Source organism: Anopheles arabiensis, chromosome X, assembly GCF_016920715.1.
Source record: "Anopheles arabiensis isolate DONGOLA chromosome X, AaraD3, whole genome shotgun sequence".
Lineage (NCBI taxonomy): Eukaryota > Metazoa > Arthropoda > Insecta > Diptera > Culicidae > Anopheles > Anopheles arabiensis.
Window position 1 is genome coordinate 7,019,564 of NC_053519.1, and position 24,825 is coordinate 7,044,388.

A 24,825-nucleotide genomic window follows, 5' to 3' on the forward strand; every position below is an offset into this window, starting at 1 on the left:
AGCGAACTAGTTTATAAGTTAATGTTCTAAGATCCTGTACAGAAGACTGTTACCATTAGATACAAATTTCGCTGGAGGTTCTTCTTGGAATCTGGCAAGTTCTTCCAAAATTTTGCGTAATGACGCTAGGTCCTAAGTTCACCGTTAATCGGCTTTAGCGTGGTTTACTTTTTGTGAGCTGGGAAGGACCTAAGTCCGAGGACCACAAATTGGATTTCCCGATGTGATAATCAACATCACTCCTGAATGGCTCATGCGGAATGTAGATCTCTTACGAACGATTCTAATACATATTTTCAATTTTTTGGCATCATAACACATCCCAAGGAACATTTGAAATTTTTGCATAGTTTTAACGATGTTGCTACGGTTATTTCATTAAGCCTTCAGATTTCATTTGAAAGTCGTGTGTGCCCTCATAAGACTAAAATAATACTCACTTCAGACTGAAAGGGCCCATCTACAGAACTCTGTTAAGACTACTAGTTAAAACAATTTCTGGACCTTTAAAACGTGAGGCGCAAATAAACTATCAAAGTGGGAACTGACCAATAAATGGTGGGAAACCCTGTAAGAATACGTTTACAGGATGATTAAAGCCAGCCATCAAAACCCCAATTTTAGTTTAAACAGACAGTCTTATAAGCGACTTCAGAACGTTTTAAAGAATTAACAACTTTAAAGACTGTTAATCATCTACAAACGATATTTCAAAACTGTGTGGCTCAGTACACTCATAGTAAAGAATGATTTATGTCATGTTTAAGTGTAAAAGGTATGGGAAACGTTTCTTGGGATTGGTCGCGAAGCAGCTAGAATTTGATTCTATTCGATAGGATTTGATGTCTAGGGTTCGGTCATGGTAAGGCTCGATTTGGAAGCAGTATATCTGTATCCAGAAACGAATTTGCATTGTAGAGGTGAATCATACTTACTTCCAGTAGAGATCCAGAGATCTTCGAGTATGGCATTTGTAGGAGATGGATGTAGCACGAGCATGCCGTGGGATGAATTCCAGACATCCTGACGGTCCAGGATGGTGCTCCATTATAATGCCTTTGATCTGTGAGGATGCGTTTGTCTCTGTTGGAGCAGTCATGGATTGGGTTAGGTTGAAGAATTGGAAAAAAAACCCGGTAATGGGGGCTTTCACGATTTTAGTTAGTTTTTTGTATGGAGTTTGACAGTTGGAGGCTGAAATCATGTAAACAATCCATACAAAACCATACAAAAAACTAGCCTGCGATTTTCAGTCTAGATTATTCTAGCCTCAAAGCTAGAATTAGATTCGAGTACCAGCTCGAACACACAGGTTTGTTTACATTTATCCCAAGGTTCATTAAAGAGATCAGGTGGTGGAATCTGGAATCAAAGTGTATGTAGTCCAGGTGGTCACATAACATTTTTTCAAAACCAATTTTGAACATCACTTTTTGACAGAACGAGTGAAAATTTTTGCTCCAACGAGCTTTCTGGAGGATTGACGAATACTCAAAACACTCTTACAATCTTCATTCAGAAGCAGAAGCGATAAAAATCAGCCTTCAAAATTTATACACCTTGGGATAAGCCCACCTGTATATTATACTCAATTAGATAGCTGCTCGAAAACTGCTATACAATGCAAACAGCTGACAGGCTGAAATTTCAGCCTACGAGCTTCAAACGGAAAGGGCCCCAATGTCAGACTAACGGACCGACTGACTAGGTGGGCAGTCCAAAATTCTCGATCCACATTATACATTATTCTACATCATCTTAATATTGATGCGGTGAAGACTCTTCCAAGATTTATTACTGGATTGTTCTCTCATTACAGAAGATTGAAAGTATTTTGAAATAAGCAGAAAGGACGTCAGCGAAAATGGGTGGAAAGGATGATCTTAATTTGTTAGAAAGTTTGAATCCAAGGATCTAATCTCGAGCTCTCTATAAACCTCTGAAACAACCAAAATTCTATAGACATGAATTGAATGAATGATGTAACATCTCATAAACCATTCAATTCTTGGACTGTCTAGGATATCCAATATTTCGTCATGAAGCAACTAGCTGATAGAGCCTGGTTACTGGTCAACAGTCAAAGAACATGTCCAAATGTAACCGTTTGTAATTTCACTACTTGTTACATATTCGATGCCATATTCGAAGTCAATCTCGTTGAGAATTGAGGTTCAAAATAGGCAACAATCCATTAGCATTACACTAAGAGAAGACACTGGGATTTTTCTCGTAATGTTGCTTCGCTTGCGTAACAGCTTTCCTGGTGAGTTGATGGAAAGTGCTCAGTGGAGCTCAAAAAAGTTAACCATGCTGCCAAGTTATTGTCACTTATGTTCAATTAAACAGTTTTCATACTGCCCCCGTCTGTAACTACCGGAACGCTCTGAAGCGCCTGGGAAGCTTTGCTTGATTACCGTTTAGTAGGAATGCAAGTAGCTCAGCATTGAGGTAGGAATTTCACCTTCGTTCCAAATTTAGTTGGAAAGCAAGATTATTAACATAGCATTTCCTTGCAAAAAGGGAGAAGACTATTAACATGCTGCAGGACTTTAAGCTTTCCAGTGACGATGATTAGGCTTCACTCTGGGTGCGTGCGTGCATGCGTGCGTGTGTGTGAATGTTTCAAAGATGGAAGGCACCATTGGCACTGCCCCCACGGTGGCGGTATTTCAATTGATGTAAATGAAACCGTCCTGCTGGAGCTTTAATCAAAATTATTCCATTGTATTAATATCCATTCCAGGAACGCGCCACGTCCGTGCCGGGCGCCCTACTGCCCACGAAACGGATATGCGTGTTGCACACGTATCACAGCGCGCACGTCAGAAAAATAACGGCTCCACCGGCCAGCATACCGCAACGAGTTTCTTGTTCTGACATTAATTTCCATTTGTGTTCCGGCCTGTGGTAGGCTGCCCATTTTCCATCCTGCATCCTTTCCATTATCGTGCGTCTCTTTTTTCTCTGTTCTGTTGCCCTTATTGCTCGCGCGGGTTGCCGGTTTTGCCCGGGTCAGCCTCGGGTCCGGCAGCTCCGTATGCAAACGGTCGTAAATTAGTGTGCGCTGAAAGCTCGCGTTACGCAGCTCTCTAACGCTCTCCGCTTCACGCTCGACGGGAGCGGCCAAAGGGCCTCCGGTGTGCGGTGCCTGCACGCTGGCGTGATCTAAAAAGGGCCGGCGCTCCCGGGTCGGCGACCAGAGGAGTCGAATTAAGCATAAAACCCGTGCGGCGAATCGTAAATACTAATCTCGCTTACGCCCATTTGTTCGTCCTTTATTCCTTTTTTCCTTTTTTTCTTCTGTTTTTGCTTGAACCCCTTTCTCTCATCCTTTCCCTTCCCCAGGCATGCAGCAGACAGGTGTATGTGATGTGCGCGGCGTGGCGGGAAGCATGGTTCGCACAAAAAAGCGCACACATATGCGGGTCGCCGTCGCCCACCTTTTCAACCCGGCACGCCATTTTCAACAGGTGCGTACAATGTACCGGAGCGTGGAGAGGGGTAGGGAGGGGGGGGGGGGAGGGTGAGGTCGGTGGTGGTGCAATATATCTGGCGCGATAGCGCAAGCATGGTCTGGTAATATGTTTTAACGGCAACAGCAATGACTTTCCCAAAGCCTCCACGGTGGGCTGGCGTGGGAGAAGTTTTAAATCATTTTCCACCGTCCACCGTGCGGAAGCGGAAAACAGCGGGATTGCGAACAGCTTGCCAGCGTGGCAAACCCCCTGCTCCCCTGTTTACCCCTTCATCCATTCCAGTCCCTGGGTGCTAATTACCTGGCTGCGTGTGAGAAAACAATAGATTTAATTAAACTCAATAATCGCCAACTAATTGGAATCCACATGTGTGGGCGGGCCGGCAGAAAACACGGGCGAGCTCCTTCCGCCCTATCCCGCCCTATGTATCGCGCAGCCTCACTCTGGCGTGCGGTGTTTTATTTGCGTACCCGCGAACGCAGTATCTCGCCAAACGTCGAACAAAACAAAAAAGAAGCCCGAGCCCGTCCACTTAGCGAGTCGGCCGAGTTATTAGGGCTCCGGTACAGGTGGAGCGCGCTGCAGTTAGCCTACCTTGCAGGCGCACACGTTCGAAACGGCGATGCGATGATGAGTTGTTTTCATCGGCACAGTGGGACATTCGTGTTCGATGGCGTGGACATAAGAGATTTTTAAAGAATTTAATTTTTATATTTGTTTTTTCAAAATAACCTGATGCCCATGAACAATACAAAAATGATAAAATTATCCGATTGAAGACTTTTCAGGCGCTTAGCAACTTCTAGCTACTGAGGGCGCTACAGTGAAGAAGGAAAACGATACTGTAAACTGAGTAGTATGTAGATGGACAAGGGAATGTAAATCTTTTTCCAAACCTAAACAGTCTGCTCTCAAGATATGCAAGTCTTCCCTTGCGTGGATAAACAGCTCTTTCAACATTGTAATCAAAATGTTCATATTTGTCACCTAAAATACCTTTGAACCACAAATTAAATGGAGATTAAATGTATAAAAAAGGCAAAAAAGATAGCTATACCGTTAACCCAAGCGCCACCAAGGACTGGAAAATTACTTAAGCTTAAAGGACGGGAAAATCAAATATCCATAGAAAAAATGAAAGCTCCATAGCTTCACTGGTTTGCTCAATAGATAGCGTATTATAACTCATCATTATATTGCTGTTATTTTCATTTATGAGATATTTTGTTTTTCAATATCTCCTCTTCGCCTGGTTCTCTACTGTTGATCAGTACTCAGACTCAGCCAACAGATGGTGCCACCACCAAGCATTGCTATTTTTAGAATTGCTCCAGTTCCGTTTAAGCTGAGAATTTGAGTTTTGTAGACTAGTGATGGGTAAAGTTAGCGAAAATCCGGAGTCGACTCCGGTAAATTCGGAATCGACTCCGGAAGGTAGGTCCACCCTGCATTATCCGGTTTCGTTCGGAATCGTTTGGAATCGTCCGAAGTTGTCCAGAGTCGTCCGGAGTCGTCCGGAGTCGTTCGGACTCGTTCGGAGTCGCCCGGAGTCGGAGTCGGAGGAAATGCCTGATCACAAGCTCATAAAAACCACATGACTCCTGTTCACTACGACCACTCCGATACCGCTCGACTCCGGACGACTCCGAATCGGGTCCGGGCGACTTCAAATTCGGGCGGATCTAGTGATTCCGGAATCGGACTAGCAATAGTCGCAGTCGGGTCGGAATCGTGGGTGCGCGCCAGAGAGTACATCACTATTGTAGACGCCGTTTAGCTTATTTCAGCTAACTGAGTAACGTTATGGACCGCTTTACAAGTTTATTGTTAGACTTGTTGGACCTGTTGGACTTGTTGGACCCACACCATTGATTGAGTAATTTTCATATTTCTTACTTATTTTGTATGGAGATTTTTGACGGGTTGATGTCGATAAATCGTGACAATGATTCAAAAACATGTGTGGTGGTCTATAAATCGTGCGTTACTCAAGCGCTACAGATTAAGCTTAAACGACCATAAATCAAATATGATTGCACAAATCTTATTTGTTCCGGTTCTGTTGATTCAAATTAGAGTTTAGTATTTAAACAATCGTATCGCCGTTCTGGTTCTAGCAATGCAATACTTCAATGCGACACCATATAACAAAACAGAGGGAACGAGTAAGCTCTCCAAGCGAGGAAGCTACCACTGGTTGGGTATCCCACAAGCAGATGGCGCCACCAGCATTTTGCTACTTTTAGAATGCGATAGTCATTTGCCGTAAACGAAGTCTTTTAAGATTACTTTTTGGGTTAAGAGTCTTCTCTCTCTCTCTCTCTCTCTCTCTCTCTCTCTCTCTCTATCTCCCCCTCTCTCTCCCTCCCCTTACATTTTTTTAAATCAACTTATTTCTCCCCCAAAAGGTCCATCACTTGTCCCAACGTGCGTGCGTAGTGCAACTGTACCCCCCGGTCGCTCTCCACGCGTGTGTTTAATTTGTTTTATCAGATTGTGATCAGTGCACAGCTCCAGTCTTCCCCCAGCCAGATGCAGGCAGAGCCATCGACGGCGAATTGGTTTTTTGGGGGAAAATTGGGAAATTGATTTGTGGTGCGCGCGAGCATAAAGTAAGCAAAGAAGTGACAGAGGACAATGCACTAAAATCTATTGCCGAAATGTGTTGAGCCTGAAATTGGGACAAAAAAAAAGCCTTTCCAGCGTGAGTGAAATTTTGAATCAACCAGCTCACAACCAACTCGGCTGAAAGAGTGAGTGCTGGGCCAGCCGACGAGACAAAGCAGCTACTAAGACGAGCCCTAAGTGTGCTGGGGGATTGCGATTGATGATTGGTGAAAGGTATCCAGCTATCCAGTGGCGGCAAGTTGGGGCTGTCCCGTTGTTGTAGCGGGCTTTTCTTTCTTTTCAATTTACGCTATCATGCATATTACAACACGACGTGCTGCCTTTGCTGGGGTTTTGTTCTTTCTCTCTCTCTCTTCCACTAGCGTAACAAAAACAAAACAACACACACACACACACAGAGAGAGGATGCTGCGGTAAGCGTACGCATTCCACGGCCACGGGAAATTCGCCGTCTTGCATAATTAACTATAGTTCCAGTTGGCTTGTAAGCTTCGGTGGTGGTCCCGGCCAGGCCCCGCGTCAGTATGCAGAGGATGCTGCTGCTGCTGCTGCTTTTGCTCCTTTTTTTCCTTTTCTGCTGTGTTTGGGTACACACCACGGAGCCTACTTACCGGTGAACGGAAGTCGAGCCGATGTGTGAGCCCCTGACGCGGTGCAAGCACCATCGGCACCGTGCGTGCATTCACTTAACCTTTATTAAAGCCGGCTCGGCGGTTCGGAACGAATCGATTGTTGTTGCTTGCGGATGTGTGAAAGGGGCACACAAGAGCAGGCAGAGGCTGAAGAGATAACTGTCTTCTTTTTTTTTCTATGCTAGAAAGGACTTTTACGTTCAGGAAGGACGAGGAATGTTCTTTTTTTTGTATGTGTGTGTCGCTTTTCCCACTTCCCAAGATGACGGGTCAAACGGGGAGAAAAGAAAGGTCCCTTTCTTTTCTCAATTTGCCTCACACACACACACACACACACACACACACACACACACACACACACACACACACACACACACACACACAGACAGTCACAGATCTGCAACTCTTTCCTTTTGTTAGGCGGCGAAGAGGCCTTCCCTTTCGGAAAAAAGGACACGAAACGTCGCCGTTCTGTGATAAGCTGTGATGCTGATGACAGTTTGCCCGAGTGGTGGTGGTGGTGGTAGCAAATTATTTTCGCATTTCCTCCCTGACTCTACCCCTCCCTGTTTTTTTCTTCGCATAAATATGTGTGTGTCGGTGTCGTTGAATTTCGTTTTTCGGGCTTTCATTTATCATGCGAGCGTCACCGTGGTAGTGTTGGGAGATTCGGGACTCGGAAGATTCGAAGATTCATTCTCTAGAAAGATTCGGATCGGATCTCGTTTGTAGGATTTAAATCCCTAAAAGATTCCTTCGATTGGGATTCAGATTGGGATTGGGATTGCGATTCGATTGGGATGCTGCTTGCGGTTGGGATTCTGATTGCGATTGGGATTGCGATTGAATTTAAAGGCTGTCCCGTATCTCTAATTTCGGAAGTCGAATCATGCAGATTTCAGTAAAAAATATAGCAAATGTTCGTGTAAGGTAGGATTTTTATGAGAAGTTATAGTCACTAAATAAATTATTTGATTTGATATTGAATAAAGGTCAGCGTCGGGGACATGTATACTAATTATGATGTAAGTACTGCAAAGTTAAATAATTAGGAGTAAAACAGAATGACTTCCAACTTTAACTAATTCACCCACCTCCGCTGCAAACTAGAATAAAACGCTATAACACATTGGGATTCAAAGATTCGAATCCCATCAAGGCTTGGGATTCGAAGATTCGAATCCCTTCTGAGATACATTTTTCCCATCACTACACCGTAGTGCTGCCACGCGCTGCAGCTTAATTGTTTTGTAGCCGCAGTTTTGCGCCTGCAAACGAAAGAGACACTTTCGGATAACTACACACCCACCCCTTGCTCAACCGTAAACCGCCCCGGAAATAAGTAAAAAAATACCCCCGTTCGCGCACGTTCAAAGTACAAACATCATATGATCTTTATTTCGAGTTTTCTTCTTCTTCTTCTTCTTCTTCGTTATCTCATACTCACACACACACATGCACACTTCAAATATCCAGGATTCCAGCGATATTCACAGGAAATGTGTGTGTGTGTGTGTTTGGATGTGTGCTGTTTTTTGGTTGCCTGTTTTCCCAATTTTGGATTTGTGTTCTATTATACTTTCGTTTTTTTTTCTGTTTTCTGTTCGTTTTTTTGCGCATTTGGCTACACTAACAACATTTAAAATACTCCAACGATCAAAGATGGATGGGCACCGGAACCGGAGTGGGAATTGTGGGAACAGTGGGAAGGGAGAATTGGAAAGATGCTTAACAATGGGGATAGGTCTCTAAGTTCCGCTCGCTGAGTCATTCCAAACTCGCCTGCAGCACTACTGGAAGGACCGTTCAGTGTGAAGGGAACCACAGAGCAGTGTGTGTGTGTGTGTGTGTGTGGGAAATGGAGGGGGAAGAGGGGGGGGGGGAACGGGATCGTTAAAATTACTAGCTCTGCGATTACATTTGATTACACGCACACACACAGAGTCATCTCTGCGAAAGTGGAAGAGACACACGATAATGTCGCTAATTAGATCATTCGTTTTCTTTTCCCCTTTTATTTACTAACTCCATCCCGCTCCTGCCTGCTTTTACTAGGTTGCATTGGCTAAACGTTGACGGCGAAGAAGATCCGTTTACATCTCCACTCGCTCTCTCTCTCTCTCTTTCTCTCGCTTTTGCATCTCGTATTGTGTGTAAAAGTCTCTTCAAGTCGCTCGTACTCGTGCTTAAGTCATTTGTTGAGCCGCTGATTGTTCCACCTTCGCTCCCTTTCTCTCGCTTTCGGCTCGGTTTTTTTTTGGAAATTGAAGCGTTACAAATGGCTCCTGGGTAGTACACGGAATGAATTACCATCTCACACCAACAACAAACAAACAACAACAGCCACAAACACAAAATTGGGTTGCTCTTTCCATTTCCATTTTCCTTTCCTTGGCTACCCTTTCCTATGACACACGCTAAAATCACCTGTTAGCGTAACCGCTAACCGCCGTTACCCGGCGTTACGTGTTACGTTACGAAATAGTAAAAACCGCGCCACTACTACCACTGCCTGACAATCGCATCGTGGAAACCGTCGCACACACACACACACACTTACTGGCTCACCGTAGGCGGCGCGTTGCCTTCGCCACCCTTTTCCGGTTCGGCTCCGTTCGGCTGCATCGTCGGCGTCGCGTCGGCCGCACCGTCCCGGTCCTCCTCGGCGGCCGATTCTTCGGGCGTTGGCTCGAGCGTCCCGCCAGCCGCACCACCGCCGGACGGTCGCATCAGCGTGATAAAGATGGAGCCGCGCACGATGCGCATCAGCTCGATTACCTGCGCCGTCGGCAGCGATTCGACCGACTCCTCGTTGACCTACCGTTTTGAGGGGGGGGGGGGGGAAGGGGGTTTGCAGTGTTAAGTTCTCGTTCGATGTTTTGCTTCACTCCTCACCACTCAACCACTTACCATGATCAGTATGTCGCCCACGCGCAGCCGACCGTCCCGTGCTGCCACGCTGTCCCGGTAGATGGCGCTGATGACGGTGCGCACCGTACCGTTGCTGGCCGGTTCCTGCTGCAGGCTGAAGCCGAGCCGACTGTTCCATCCCTTGTTAAGCTCGACGGTGAAAATCTTGAGGGTTGGGGGGAGGAGGAGATGTTAGTATAGGGTGGGGTAGGAGGGGTAAGTCCATTGTGGAGGTGTCGGCGTTACCTGATTCCCTTCACTGTCCGTCCCGCAGCTCGCGTTCAGATCGAACAGTTCGCGCTCCGTGGTCGGGGTGGCGGTGCTGAGCGTTGTCCCCGCCGTCGCTGCCAGGCTCGAGTCGTCCGCGTCGGGCGTTGCCAGCGCGTCGTCCTGCTGGTCGGGCGTACCGCCGTCCGCCGGGTTCGAGGGTGCTTCCCGCTCCCCTTCCTCGCCCAGCAGTGTTGCTCCCTTCCACTTCATTAGACTTTTCTTGCCTGGTGGTGGTCACAGGGGAGCGAGAGAGCGAGAGAGAGAGAGAGAGAGAGAGAGAGAGAGAGAGAGAGAGAGAGAGAGAGAGAGAGAGAGAGAGATAGGGAGGAAGAGAGGGAGGGAGGATGAGAGACAGGGAGAGAGAGAGAATAGTAGAAAAGGAAACAAGAAGGAAGAAAAAAAAAAGAGGGAAAGAGAAGAAAGAGAAAACGAGGAAGAGAGAGGAATAGAAGAAAGCGAGAGAGCGATAAAGAGAGATAGAGAAAAAGAGAGAAAGAGGAAAAAAGATAGAGAAATAAAAGAGAGAATAGAGCAAGAGAAAAAAAATAGATATATAAAATAGAAAGAGAAGAACGAGAGAAGAGGGAAAAGATAAGAAAGCGAGAATACAAAATATCAAGTAAGGGAAAGAGAGACAGAAAAAGAGAGCAAGAGAGAGTGCGAGAGAAAGATAAAGAAAGAGAAAACGAGAGAGAGAGAGATAGAAGAAAACGAGAGAGAGAGAGATAGAAGAAAGCGAGAGAGTGATAAAGAGAGGTAGAGAAAATAAGAAGGTGAATAGAGAAAAATGTGAAAGAGGAAAAAGATAAAGAAATAAAATATAGAGCATGAAATTAAGAATAGAGCAAGAGAAGAGCCAATGCGATAGAAAATAGAAAAAGAAGAAATAGAGAAGAACGAAAAGAGAAGGAAACGAGAATGTAAGAAGAAACAAAGAGAAAGAGGTAACAATAGAAAGTAGAATAAGAAGAGCGATCGAGACAAAACACAGATTAGAGAAGTAGATAGAGATCAAGTCAGATATACAGAGAGAGCAAGGGAGCACGTGAGAGAGGGAAAGAGAGAGAAAGAGAGAGTAAGAGAAAGAGAGAGAGAGAGAGAGAGAGAGAGAGAGAGACATTATGTAAATTTCATTTATGACAGATGTTTTGGTCTTAAACAGTAACGCTACGCCTTTTAACATGTAACGCATATCAACCATCTCATCTTCAGAAGATATTTTTCCACTTTGTGTAACATTTTAAACATTTTCAGATTATTCAAGGTCAGGATATTTAGGATCCAGAACAAATTCTATGACCTCCTTCTAAATTCAGATCAATAATATGTGTCAGATAAGACTGGAACAGAGGAGTAGGATGCCAAACAAGGTTATAAACCATCAACACTCGTGCTTTTATATGGTCTTATAACAATATGCGTATCAAGCTGAATTTTGAAGGATATTGGGAACTGTCAGAACTGAACAGACTTTGAAACTAAGAGCTGTTAGATCTGTAGAGCCTAACAATTGAGGCAAGAATCAATAATAACTTCAAGGTCTTAGGTTAGGATATCGGGGATGGTATGTTTTTCTCAGAGACCAATGCCAAAACTGTGATCGAGATTTGAGAAAGATTTCAACTGTGTTTAGAAATTCTTCAGATACGGGGACTATGAGTTAACAAACGGAGGCTTTTGAGGAGAAGCTAGAATGATGGACCTACAAGCATATAGAAAAAGAAACAATGTTGGAATCGATTATTGGTAGCTCTACCTCAGACTAATACTCTCCACAGAGACATATGCCTAAGTAAGACAACGGGACCTAAGGGGACAGGGCAACTAAAACAAGCCTTGCTTTGAACCTGAACATGTACCCGTCAAGCTAGAACCAGAAACTAAAACTAGGAATTGCTTATTGACTTGCTCTTCTTACCTCCACGTTCGACCGCCTCGACCAGCTCGGCGGCACCGACCCGGGACGGCACGTTCACGGACGAGTAGAGGGGCGATTTGTGCGCGAAGTGCTGCACGTAGATCGCCTCCGTCTGGTCGCTGTCCTGCAGATCCTGCTCGGTTTTGCACGCCACCAGGAAGGTTTCGCACGGCAGCGAGACGAAGTTGGGCCCGTCCGGATCGGGCCCGGCGAGACCGGGCGTGCCCGGCCCGGCCAGCCCGTACCGTAGCGGCGCGTCCAGCGCGGCACGGTCGAGCTGGTTCAGCTGCTGTACGGTGGCGCCCCCACCGCCCAGCTGGAACCGGGCGCCCGCCTCAAGATCTAGGAATGTGGGGCGCGGTCTTGGTCCCTGTTCGCCACCCTGCTGCTGCTGCTGCTGCTGCTGCTGCTGCTGCTGCTGCTGCTGCTGCTGCTGCTGCTGCTGCTGCTGCTGCTGCTCTTCGCTGGCGACGATGGCATCGATCTCCTCGTCCCGGTAGTACGCTTCATCCAGATTGTCTAGAGCTGTTTCGGGGTGAGGTAATCAAGGGGAAGTAGTGAGCTGGAAGCACAGACACATCGATCCCGAACGGCGTTACCTTGGCTAACGATGGTGGACGCGTTGGAGCAACTGTCGGAGTAATTGAACGTGTCGTTGGAATGGTGGTGCTGCTGCTGCTGGAAACCGTGGTTGTCGAAGCCGACGCCATGCTGGTGCACACCGACGCGCCGCAAGCGTCTCGGCGAGGTGGTAGTGCTGCTGGACGCGACGGACGAGCCGGAGCCAGTGGTGGCGGCCGCCGCCCGATGATACCGGCTGACGGCCAGATCGTTCAGCAGATTGCGCGCCTCCGGGCGCAGGATGAGCCGGGTACGGGCCCCCCGCACGCTCGCGTCCGACGGCGAATGGGCGGAGAGGGGCGTCTGGGCCTGGTCGCGGTACAGCCGCAGCCGGACGACGTCCGCCGCCTGGCGCAGAAATATCACAGCCTCCTCGTGCGTCATCGACGAGACGGGGACGTCGTTCACCGCGACGATCTTGTCGCCCGGCCGGATCCGCCCATCGCTTAGGGCGGGCTCGCGCACGAGCGCCCGCACGTAGTGGCCGAGCACGGAGTCGTCCTCCTTGCGCAGCGTGAACCCGAGCGAGCCCTGCTGCTTCGTCATGACAATCTCAAACTCCTTGGGAAAGAGAAGGCAGGAGAGTGGGGAGATGTAAGGATGGTTCATTCAGAGGGCGTGTTGAGTCTTTAGATCATTGTCTGAATACCTCTAGAAAGAGTTTATCAGCTTATACATAACGTAGGTAAGAGGGGTACTTCCTTTTTTGAGTGAAGAGTTCAAATGAGTTCTTTCGAACTCTCGAAAGAGTTATTACACTCACGAATGATACGGTTCTCTTGTATATATTAGCAGAGGAGAGGTAAATCACTCATCCACAGTTAACTCTCCAAAGAGTTTTTAGTCTCTTGACCTCTCAAAAGAGTTATCGTCAATGGTTGAGTACTCTATAAGAGATATACAATTAGCCGAAGAGACGTGAATCACTCAACCACAATTAATGTTCCAAAGAGTTATTGCACTCGTGCTATTATTCAATCTAGTGATGGGTAAAGTTGGCAAAAATCCGGCGTCGACTCCGATCCGACTCCGATAAATTCAGAATCGACTCCGGAAGATAGGTCCGCGCTACAATATCCGGAGTCGTTCGGAATCGTTCGAAAAGGCCCGGAGTCGTCCGGAGTCGCCCGGAGTCGTTCGGAGTTGTCCGAAGTCGTTCGGAGTCGTTGGGAGTCATCGGAGTCGTGCGGAGTTGTTCAGAGTGGTTCGGAGTTGTCGGAGTCGTCCGGAGTTGTCCGCAGTCGCCCGGAGTCGGAGTCGTCCGGAGTCGTCCGGAGTCGTTCGGAGCCGTTCGGAATCGACGGAGTCGTCGGAGTCGTTCGGAGTCGTTCGGAGTCGTTCGGAGTCGTCCGGAGTCACCCGGAGTCGGAGTCGTACGGAGTTGTTCAGAGTGGTTCGGAGTTGTCGGAGTCGTCCGGAGTTGTCCGCAGTCGCCCGGAGTCGGAGTCGTCCGGAGTCGTTTGGAGCCGTTCGGAATCGACGGAGTCGTCCGGAGTCGTTCGGAGTTGTTCGGAGTCGTTCGGAGTTGTCCGGAGTCGCCCGGAGTCGGAGTCGTCGGAGTCGTCCGGAGTCGTTCGGAGTCGGAGTCGTACGGAGTTGTTCAGAGTGGTTCGGAGTCGTCGGAGTCGTCCGGAGTTGTCCGCAGTCGCCGGGAGTCGGAGTCGTCCGGAGTCGTTGGGAGTCGTTCGGATTCGTCGGAGTCGTCGGAGTCGTTCGGAGTCGTTCGGAGTCGTCGGAGTCGTTCGGAGTCGTCCGGATTCGCCCGGAGTCGGAGTTATCCGGAATCGTTCGGAGTTGTTCGGAGTCTCCGAACGATTCCGGACAACTCCGACTCCGGGCGAATCCGGGCGAATCCGGACAACTCCGAACGACTCCGACTCCGGGTAGATCTAATGGTTCTATTTTGCCGGAGTCGGATCGAACTAACAATAATCAGAGTCGGATCGGATTCGTTGGTGCGCTCCATACAAGACATCACTAAATTCAATCCAATGTGAGTCACCTATCGAAGAGTTGCTCGAAAGAGTTTAATTAACTGTTAGTTAGGTACTTCCCGACGAAGAGTTTTCAATAAATATCACACATGATTTAATTTATTGCAAGTGAGTTACTAGTTGATGTGCAGGGTAGAAACTCTCTTTGAACTATAACTCTCAAAAGAGTTATTAACTCACGAACGGTTAAATTCACTATGAGAGATGTTACTATTCTACTGGAGCGTAGAGTAGATTCACTCATCGAGCTGCAACTTTTGGAAAAATGCAAACTCTCGATGCGCGTTGAGACTCTCCATCATTCAGTATAAAAGATTTAACTCATTTTCACTCAGTATGTACAGATAGGAAAATAAAACGAAAGAGTCAGCATGGAAACACTTACCCCACTGAAGCTGGTTTGGATCGGATCGAGCGGTGGCAGAAAACCGGCAACCTGCTGGTTCCAGCTGGCACCCGTTGGAGGGAAGAAATGCTGCAACTGCTGCTGCTGCTGCTGCTGCTGGGTATATGGAATGCCGGCTGGTGGCAGTGGTGACTGCGGTACCGACCCCGACCCGTGCTCGTACGACAGTGCGTTGCGTAGCGGCGGCCGGGGCGGTTCCGTCGGCGGCGACAGCTTGCGGTACTGCTCGTCCTTCGGTCGGCAAACGGTGAGCGTGACGACGTTCGTCGCCTTGCGCAACTCTTCCAGCGCATGCTGCGAGTGGGTTTGAGGAGCAAAACGGACAAAAACAGATATTCATAAAAACATTCTGTAAAAAAAACGATGGCAAAAATTGACTGAAATCCTCTCAAGAAAGATGCTTACGTAGTTGGTGAGACCGGTCAGCGGTACACCGTTCGCTTCGAGCAGGATGTCGCCGGGCTGGAGCATCCCCGTCGCCCAGGCCGCCTGGTGCGGGAACAGTCGCTTGATACGGATCAGGCCCGGGTACGGTGCGGACGAGTCGGAACCGCCCGACACGGAAAACCCGAGTCCGCGGCTACCCTTGGCCACCTGGACGAAGAAGATTGAATCTGGGGAGGAAGAAGAGGAGGAGGAAGAGGAAAAAAAACGTTAAAAATTTGTTAAATTCAGGAAGTGGGAGTCATTTCGCCTCCCACCACCTCAACCTTTTCGAGCGGGAAAGCACACACACACACACACACACACACACACACACACACACACACACACACACAAAGGGACACTCATTACGTTCTTCCTTCTGTGTATCTACAAAGGGAGATCAGAGAGCGAGACAATGTGTGTGTGTGTGTGTGTGCGTTGTTAAAATTCTTTGAACTCCACTCCAGCTCCAACAACTGCGCCACAGTGCCGGCGCCATTACACGCCTTTTGTTATCGCTTGCCCAGACACATACGGTGCTGTCAGGCTAAAGCGAATCACTTAACGTCACTTAGGATGCGAACGGTTATTACCCCGCGCTGTCTGCACGCAACGCGCGATGGCTATGAGGACCGTTAAAAAGCGATATGGCTATCCGCACAGCCACACACTCCAAAGCGGTGCTGCAGGAACAGTACTCTGCTAGAGCCATAAAAGAGCACCAATTGTTGTAGCTTTGTGTGTGTGTGTGTGTGTGTGTGTGCACATACATCCTTCAGCTCTTGGGTACTATTCTTCCAGCGGCTGTCAGCATGGAGTGGAAGGCGTAATAATAACTGCCATAACTCCGACCAGACATTCCTGGATTCCCTGTTTGTAGTCTTAATTTGCACTCGTGCGGGCGGGATTTTACAGTGCGTCGAATAAGTATGCGTGTAGTTGAGAGCATTTTAGGCATGCGATATTATAATGTGACTTTCCAATGTGACAGATGTTCAATCAATATGTACTATTTCACTCTACAAATTGAGCTTGAGTTCCTACGCTGACCTTCGGAATCTGTTCCTGGCTCTGAACAGAAACTCTATCGGTTCCAACACCAGAAACAGGTGCACGTTTGATTCTGGATTCGGAACAGATGCAGGTGTAGTTTCGAGAAGGAATACTATGGGGAACTATTTTAAGACCAGAATGGGTTCAATATCAAGAACTGGTATGAGTTAAGTATCAATTCCAGGACTGGTATGGATTCAATCTCAGTTCCAAGAGGGGTATTGGTTTAGTATTGGCTTAGAATCAATTGAGGACTGGTAATAGTGTGTGATTGATTCCAGGACCGATATGGGCTCATAATCGGCTCGTGGACTGGTAAATATTCGTTATCAGTTCCTGGGCCGGATTGGGTTGAGTATCAGTTCCAGAACCGGTATGAGTTCAGTATCAGTTCCATGACCGGTATCGAATCAATATCAGTTCCATGACTGATATGGGTTCAATATAAGTTCCAGGATCGGTATGGGTTCAATATCAGTTCCGAGATCGGTATGGGTTCAGTATCAGTTCCAGAACCGGTATGAGTTCAGTATCAGTTCCATGACCGGTATCGGATCAATATCAGTTCCATGACTGGTATGGGTTCAATATCAGTTCCAGGATCGGTATGGGTTCAATATCAGTTCCAAGATCGGTATGGGTTTAGTATCCGTTCCAGGTCCGGTATGGGTTCAATATCAGTTCCAGGACCGGTATAGGATCAATATCAGTTCCATGACTGGTATGGGTTCAGTATCCATTCCAGGACCGGTATCGGATCAATATCAGTTCTATAACTAGTATGGGTTCAATATCAGTTCAAGATTCGTTATGGGTTGAGTATCCGTTCCAGGACCGGTATGGATTCAATATCAGTTCCAGGATCGGTATGCGTTCAATATCAGTTCCGGGATCGGTATGGGTTCAGTATCCATTCCAGGACCGGTATAGGTTCAATATCAGTTCCAGGATCGTTATGGGTTCAATATCAGTTCCAGGACCGGTATAGGATCAATATCAGTTCCAGGACTGGTATGGGTTCGTGATCAGTTCCAGTACCGGTAAGGTTGATTGATTGATTCCAGGACCGGTAAGGGTTAAGTATCACTTCAAGGACCGGTATGGATTTACTCTCCAAGTACCAAGACCGTTATTGGGGTTCGGTGTCGACTACTGGTCAATTTAATGGAATGGAAGTTCCTGATTGAGTTTGGTTATGTTTCATCTAACCCTCAGAGTAAAAGAGTATCCTTGAAATTTCTTTGCGTAACCATGTAAACGTGCCAAATGAATTGTTTAACCAAAACAAAAATGAAATAGAATGGTTAATCAAGAGATAAAAAAAGTTCTGGTCTCCGTCATGCAGCCTTAACTGCTTGTATCAGACTGTGGCATTGAGGCTACGAATCGTGAAATGATGAAAACAAAACAACTGTTGGCCTCCGTTTTGACATTCATAAGAAGTTTTATCTCATATTTGATACACAATACTTCCATCTGCAAACCACATCTTTATGAACTTTGAGGATATATTCAGTTTTATAATATCGGTACATTGAGGAGTCACTAACATTAGCTTCAGTGTTGTTGTTCGATTCTTTCAGCTTGTTTATATTGAGATCTCTATCTCGTTTAAATATGGGGAACTGTTGACGACCCTGAAATGTCTTTGCTTCAGAGTCTCAAATGTTCATCATTAACAAAACCTCTGGCATTTGTAGTACTGTTGTTAATAGGTTTAAACTATATCACTGCTTTGCACAGCACTAAACCAACACTTGCAGCACTCACCGTGCCGGCCCTACCACACAAGATCTCGCGGCTTATCACACATTAGTCTGCCATATTTTATGATTTTGTTTTGTGGAAAGTTACCAAAGGGTTCGCACGCCCCGCCCAACCTCCCAAGCCTAATGTACTCTGCACTGTGAAAACTGAACCACACATTACACGGCTGGGGGGGGGGGACTGCCTGGTGAGTGATTCCGGAGACTAAGTATGGTGTTTGAAATTGTATAAAAGCACACACACACACACACACACGAACCCGTAACTCTTTTGTCGTTGATTTGCCTGCCTGTGCAGTATTAATTTCTTCTGTCTGTGGGTGGCCCGATTGGTCGTCAACCACACACACACACAGCAGTTGGACACGAACGAGTTGCAGCCTGCGTACACTACCGGAACACAGAGCTCTTGAGACTTGAGGTGGCTCTTTAAAGGGGGGGTGGGGGGGAGGGGGCAAAAACTTTCAACCCGGCGTGTGAACCTTTATAACCCCGGCCAAGGAAGACGACAGAGCCGACACAGTCGCCGGCTGACGGAAATGAAAAATGATTGGCCACGTCTCGGCAGGATGGCCGAGTGAAGGTTGCGAAACCGGACGTGCCATTGCCGGGATTTTGCCGGACAACGGCTCTGGAAGATTCCAGTTTTCCAGTACGCCAGTACATTCGAGAAGACGAGATGGGTATTTTTTTGTGTGTGTGGAAAGGAAGAATTGAGTTCCCCTTTTTGGCCGGAAAAGCGTTGCCTATTTCCTGGCGATAGTGCATTGCATATTGCGTGCAGCACCGGGCGAAGAATTCGATTTCCGGTGGTGAACGGAATGGCAGTGAATATTCCGGACACAAGGTGACCGTCGCATCGTCGTCCGCCTCTCACCGGTGTCGTTGTTTAAAATTTGCCATGCGGACAGAGAGGATACTTAAACTGCAAAAGAAGCAGTGGAAAAGTACGTAATATACGAGTTCTCTCACAAATTGAAAACACCTGTCACCAGAAGCAAAATGAAACTAATGTCTACAACAACCAAAAAAAGGAAGGGTTACTGCTGCATCACTTGGTCCGGCGGCGTCACCACTGCCGAAAAAGCGCAGCACTCCCATGCCCGAAATAAAAGTGCTCATAAAACATGAGCACCTTGAGTGCTCCCCCAAGCGCTCCCCCGGCTGTAGCACTGCGTCCTTGCGGCACCTAATGTACCATACGCGGCAAGGGTGGACCACAGGAGTTCGTGTGTATATATATATATCCATTAGTGGGACATCACTTGGCAGTGGGAGTCGTTTGTGTGTGTGTGTGTGAGAGTGTATCGGACGGTAACTTGCTAATGGGTCGTGTGCAGGAGTAAGTTGAAGTAACGAGTTGCTCCACTGTTGCACATAGGAGCGCTTTTGGTTACCACCTCCAACGGAAATACCGGTAAACACGCTTCCCCAACACACACACACACACACACACACACACACACACACACACGCAAGTGCACTCATTTAGAGGTTGTTAATGGTGCTTCTTGCCGTGTTTCATTGCCAACTTCCCAGACGCCACAAAACCCCCGAAAATCACTTGTTGACACGCTCACACGTCTTCTCGTCCTGCCCGCTCGCTTCGCGTCCTCCAAAAGCATCAGAAGATGTTGGCGTTTGCCTCGTGGCATTATATAAAACCAAGTGTGTAATTTAACCGGCTGCTTCGTGTACGTGTGCGTCTTGCGAGGCGTGTAAACATAAATCACGCTCGCAAAACAAAATATGGCGCTGGAGGGGTAGACTCCTGTAGACATCTGCATGCTTCAATGTCCTGGTTTTTGCCCCAACGTCCCCGGGCTTCCGTGGACGCGAAGGCGTATTTTATTTATCTGACGGATTGTAACTGTTTATAGGAATGGAATAAATTGGATTGGTTTGAATTACACATGCAACACACATACACACACACACAAAAAGTCGAGTCGCCGGCCGACACGGAAGATATGAAAATTGTCCCGAAAAAAAAAAAAAACCCAAAAATATGCAAACCAGCGCCCGGGAAAGCGTTCTCACACTCCCTGCCGCGCTTTGGACGCACGTCTTCGCAACAGCGGCGCGTCATTGCGATGCCACCGGCTGGTTTGTGAATCTCATTTTCTTCTGGACGAAATTGATGCTCCATGGTGTGTGTGTGTGTGTCTTGGAGGGAAAACGGAAAATAAAAATCAAAACCAACAACACAGACCAGCCAGGACGGACGCGCAGATTGCTATCCGGGTTTGTGCACAGCCGAAACTGAGCACACAGAGTGTGTGTGTGTGTGTTCTTCTCTTTTTTGTGAGATATGCGGCAAGATATAACCTAGCCCCGGGTTTAGATATGGTAAGGCTTGCTGCCTATCTTCAACCGGCAAAAAAACAAAAGCCTGACAAGCGGGAACAGAGACACACGGAAGAAAAAAAAACAAGAACCTCAATTTCAATTCCAAATGTCTTCCTTTAGCGAGAACGTTTTCGTTTCGCGCTGCTGCCCACTTTCTTTCGCTGCACACCAACCCTTATCCCGGGGGCACTCAGAATCAATCCATTTTACGGCGTGTGTGTGCGTGCGTACGTATGTGTTTTGCCTGTTCCTGGTTTGTCAATTCAATCCGCGCAAGCACTTCCAGCGACTTGCTCGAGGGTTTTGAGTTTGTAAGAACATTCGCTGAAATGACACTCAGCGGCGGCGTTTACCTTTGGTAATAAAACTGTACGGTCCCACCACGACCTGGTTGCCGCCGGTCCAGTAGGTTGGTTGGTAGGGCTGCTGCTGCTGCTGCTGCTGCTGCTGTGTGCCATCGCCCGGCTGTTGCTGAACGGGCCCGGCCGTACCGAGACAGTCGGCGGCCGTGCTGGCGGTCAGTAGCTCGATGTACTGCGTCTCGTGCATCAGCAGCAGGGGCGGGGGCAGCTCGTCCTCGGGCGACCGTTCGCTGCCGTACCCCTGATCGCAACCGGCATCGATGGCCGTACGGTGCAGCGGCAGCTTCAGCTGCAGGTTGTGCAGTGCACCGGGCGGCTGTTGCTGCTGCGGCGGCGGAGGATGCTGAGTGCCGGAAGCTTCTGCAAGGGATTAAGAATGGGAGGAGGAGGAATAAAAACGGTTAGAACACTACAGTGGATGGTGGAGTTTAGTTTGGTCAGAAAAAAGAACATATTGAAGATTGAAGTTGAACCATCAAAATAAATAGCGCTTTAGCAGCTCTACTCTCGACTTGAGAAGGGAGATCGAACCGACAATGCTGTAAACAGTTTGTTTTGTCATATATTTCCATTACAAGATGCCATGCGCTGAAGTCACTCTGGTTCTTTTGCTAGGCGGTTCGTTTTGTATTGATTTAAGTGGTCTGTCATCAACTGGAATCTTCCGAAGTGAACCAAATTCGTCTGGAGTGCTCCCAAGATGTCTAGAATGATCTGGAATAGTCCTGACGACTTCTGGAATCATTGAAAGATATCCTGAGTTCTCTGGAGTCGTTCTGAGTCATGTCCCAGGCGATTCGATTTGGCATAAATTAAAGTCGTCCATCGTCAACTGGATTCATCCGAAGTGCACCAAATTCATCTGGAGTTCTACCAAGTTGTCTAGAATGATCTGGAATAGTGCTGACGACTTCTCAAACCATTGAAAGATATTCTGAGTTGTCTGCAGTCGTACTGAGTCATGTCTCAGGTGATCCGAAATGCATAAATTCAAGTCGTCCATCGTCAATTGGAATATTCCGAAGTGAAATAGCTTCGTCTGGAGTGCTCCCAAGATGTCTAGAATGATCTGGAATAGTCTTGACGACTTCCCGAATCATTGAAAGATATCCTGAGTTCGCTGGAGTCGTTCTGAATCATGTCCCAGGCGATTCGATTTGGCATAAATTAAAGTCGTCCATTGTCAACTAGATTAATCCGGAGTGAGCCAAATTCGTTTGGAGTTCTCCCAAGTTGTCTAGAGTTATCTAGAACAGTGCTGCCGACTACAAGAATTATTAAAAGATGTCTTTAGTTGTCTGAAGTCGATCTGAAACATGTTCAAGATGATTCAGTTTGCGTTCATTTAAGTCGGCCTTTGTCAATCGCTGGCATCTAGAATGAACTAACGCCGTCTGGAGTTCTGCCTAGTTGTCTAGAGTTATCTGGCATAGTGCTGACGACTGCAGATGTAGTGATCCTAAACATAATTGTAGATGCTTTGTGATTCTTTACAGAAGATTCGTTTGTGACAAAAATGTTTGAAGTAACAGTTGCATAATGACTTGAGTATGAAGGTTTTAAAATTCATGAACCTTTTGAGATATACGACGCGTTTGACATTTCGCAATCTTTGAAGCCTTTCCAACTGATGCATGAATCATTAAAGATTTCAAAATCTGCAGATTAGCGAATCTTCAAAAATTTGGAATTTACAAACTATACTTATTACAGATGTGTCGATTCCTACAAGACCATACGCTGTTCTAATGCCATCAGGATTGGCTAAAGTTCAGGATATGTGGACAAGATTCTTTCAAGATGCAAACTAAAACATTCAAAATAAAGGTTAGAGCTTACTGCATCTATTAATCCGATATTTAGATTCATTGAATCATTCAATGTATTGAATATATGATCCTTGCCTGCATCTCAATCCCAAAAGCACATAGACAGAGTTAATAAGCTCTTTTGTTTAGAGTTCAAAGTTAGAACTCACAAGTTAAAGAGCATCGTGCAGGCCAACGCACTTAAACCCCGTCCGTGATTTGTATTAGTCCCGGAGTAAACTTGCAAAGATCTTGGATCATCTTATCCGTGGAATCTGATCCACCCCACCCCAAGCGCTCCGGGTCCGAGTTGGGTTGCTTTTCTTTTTCTCCCACAACAACAGCACAACCCATTACTGCACCGAGCAATGATAGAGCGTGTGGCGGGTATGCAAAACTCGTAACCGAACACGACACGGAGTGTTGGCAAAACGGCAGGCGGATCACGTCGGACCTCATGATGGTAAATGATGCTTGGATATGCCACACACCATAAACCTCTAACGAGCATAATCCAGTGGATGTGGAAACTTTCTCCCCCGTGTCCTCACATACGTACAGGAGGGTGTGTGTGTGTCGGTGTGCTGCCTGAGATAAATTAATGGCTGGCAACTTTCGACGCCGCAGCCGGTCGCCCACTAACGTGCACAAGGCGGGGATGTTTCTTCCACCCAGTTATGTTCTAAACTGGTGGCGAAATTACCGCCACAACTTACGCAACTTAAATTTCATTCCGGCGGAGCCGCTTGCTACCCCAATATTCACAGTGGATAAGATGCTTTCTTCTTAGCCGGGGAGTCGTTGCTTTTTTCCTGTGTAAGAGGCACTTTTTTTTGTTGGGGGGGATAGCATTGGAGGAAACACATTCCACACCAAGACGCTTCCAAGTTTAAGCGCTCGTGTTCGGTACAAAACTGTCGAGCAACCTAAAAGTTCATCCCCGGGCCAAGTTGGCAGCATGTTTTCGGTGCGTTAGCCAGCCAAACTAGCCGCCGCCGCCCAACTTGCACCCAAGTGACTGCACGACGCTCGGAACAATCGGACCGATCTTGCAAGGGTGTGCGGGTGTTTGGTGTGTGGGTGTGGGTGTATGGAGAAGAGATCATGGCCATTCCGGGAAAGTTTCTGCACACGCTCACCTCGTATCGTTACGTGCCGGATTTAATGGGCAGCATGGCGGAGCGTTACGTTTAAATTTATAGTGTTCTTGGCGCTTTCCTACTGTGCACGTCTCTCTTTGTAACATATTTTTTGGTTGTTTGAACTTTTGCGATGGGACATAGTGCACAGTTAACTGTGTAGCGAACCGGCCCCTCCCCGTACAACACCATAAAAGCGTAACGATAGCTCATATTCCAAAACGCTCCCGTGCACCAGAGTTCGCACAGTTGTAAGTGCGCTGCATTCTTCCGGAGCAGCACCAAAACCACCTCATTGCCTACCTTCAGGCGTGTGCCAGTGTTGCCAGCAGTTGGGGTGTGCAACTAAGTCGAGCAAGTTGCCACACCACCGGGTCGAGATTGACACGGCAGGTTTCCTCCCCTTCCTCGTGCCGCTTTTATCGTCCTGCAACTACATTTATGCGTATTGGAGGAACAAAAAAAAAAAAGGGGGAGCTTTAGCAGCGGGTTGGATGGGGCATAACATTTATTGCACCATACCCGGGATGGTCTGTCGATAGTAATGCTTCGCAGGCGCTTCCGGCCCCAGCTTTCCCGCTCCCCTGCCTCAATGGCTCGTGGGGGCGAAATTCCATTTCGAAACCACTCCAAAGCGGAACACTCCCGCTGTTTCGTGGTCGTCGTCGGCCATGCCTTCGGGGATGTAGTTGTTGGTGGCAAAAAAGAGTACCTGCCACTCGGCAGTATTGCCCTTGAACGCACATTCAGTCCGTTAAAGGTACCTGCTTAGGGCGGAGGGGTGAGATTTTCCAAGAAAATGTTCAACCGGAACGGTTTCCGGCTGTTGAAGACCTCCCGCTCAATGATGCATGAGGAAGCCGGTGCTTGGTGCACCACCGTGCGGGAAAGGGGAAGCTTATAAACCCATCCGGCAAAGCCATGGCATGGTTATGCTGATTTCAATTTCCATCCCGCCTTCGATGCCCGCCGGGCGTCCCTTTTTTCGAATCGTTCCTTTGCAGTGGTGGTTTCTCTCTCTCTCTCTCCTCCGTTTTCCCGATTTGCTGCATAACTACCAGGCG

The 24,825-nt window shown here is 47.4% G+C and overlaps 1 protein-coding gene across 12 annotated transcripts in view; it reads right to left on the bottom strand.

Annotated features, from left to right (window-relative positions):
- Positions 1-8,104: 8,104 nt before the first annotated feature.
- LOC120905558 overlaps positions 8,105-24,825 on the bottom strand; it is a 143,554-nt gene continuing 126,833 nt past the window's right edge. For 4 of the 12 annotated variants that reach the window (XM_040316460.1, XM_040316450.1, XM_040316461.1 and 1 more), the window contains 8 exons: positions 20,806-21,174; positions 15,264-15,472; positions 14,838-15,152; positions 12,437-13,019; positions 11,838-12,362; positions 9,896-10,143; positions 9,650-9,814; positions 8,105-9,556 (listed from right to left, as the gene is read on the bottom strand). In XM_040316460.1, coding sequence (XP_040172394.1) covers positions 9,296-9,556; positions 9,650-9,814; positions 9,896-10,143; positions 11,838-12,362; positions 12,437-13,019; positions 14,838-15,152; positions 15,264-15,472; positions 20,806-21,174 — 2,675 coding nt within the window. In that variant the 3' untranslated portion in view covers positions 8,105-9,295. The remainder of the gene's footprint in view (positions 9,557-9,649; positions 9,815-9,895; positions 10,144-11,837; positions 12,363-12,436; positions 13,020-14,837; positions 15,153-15,263; positions 15,473-20,805; positions 21,175-24,825) is intronic. The other 8 variants (XM_040316458.1, XM_040316457.1, XM_040316456.1 and 5 more) reach the window with 8 other exon arrangements.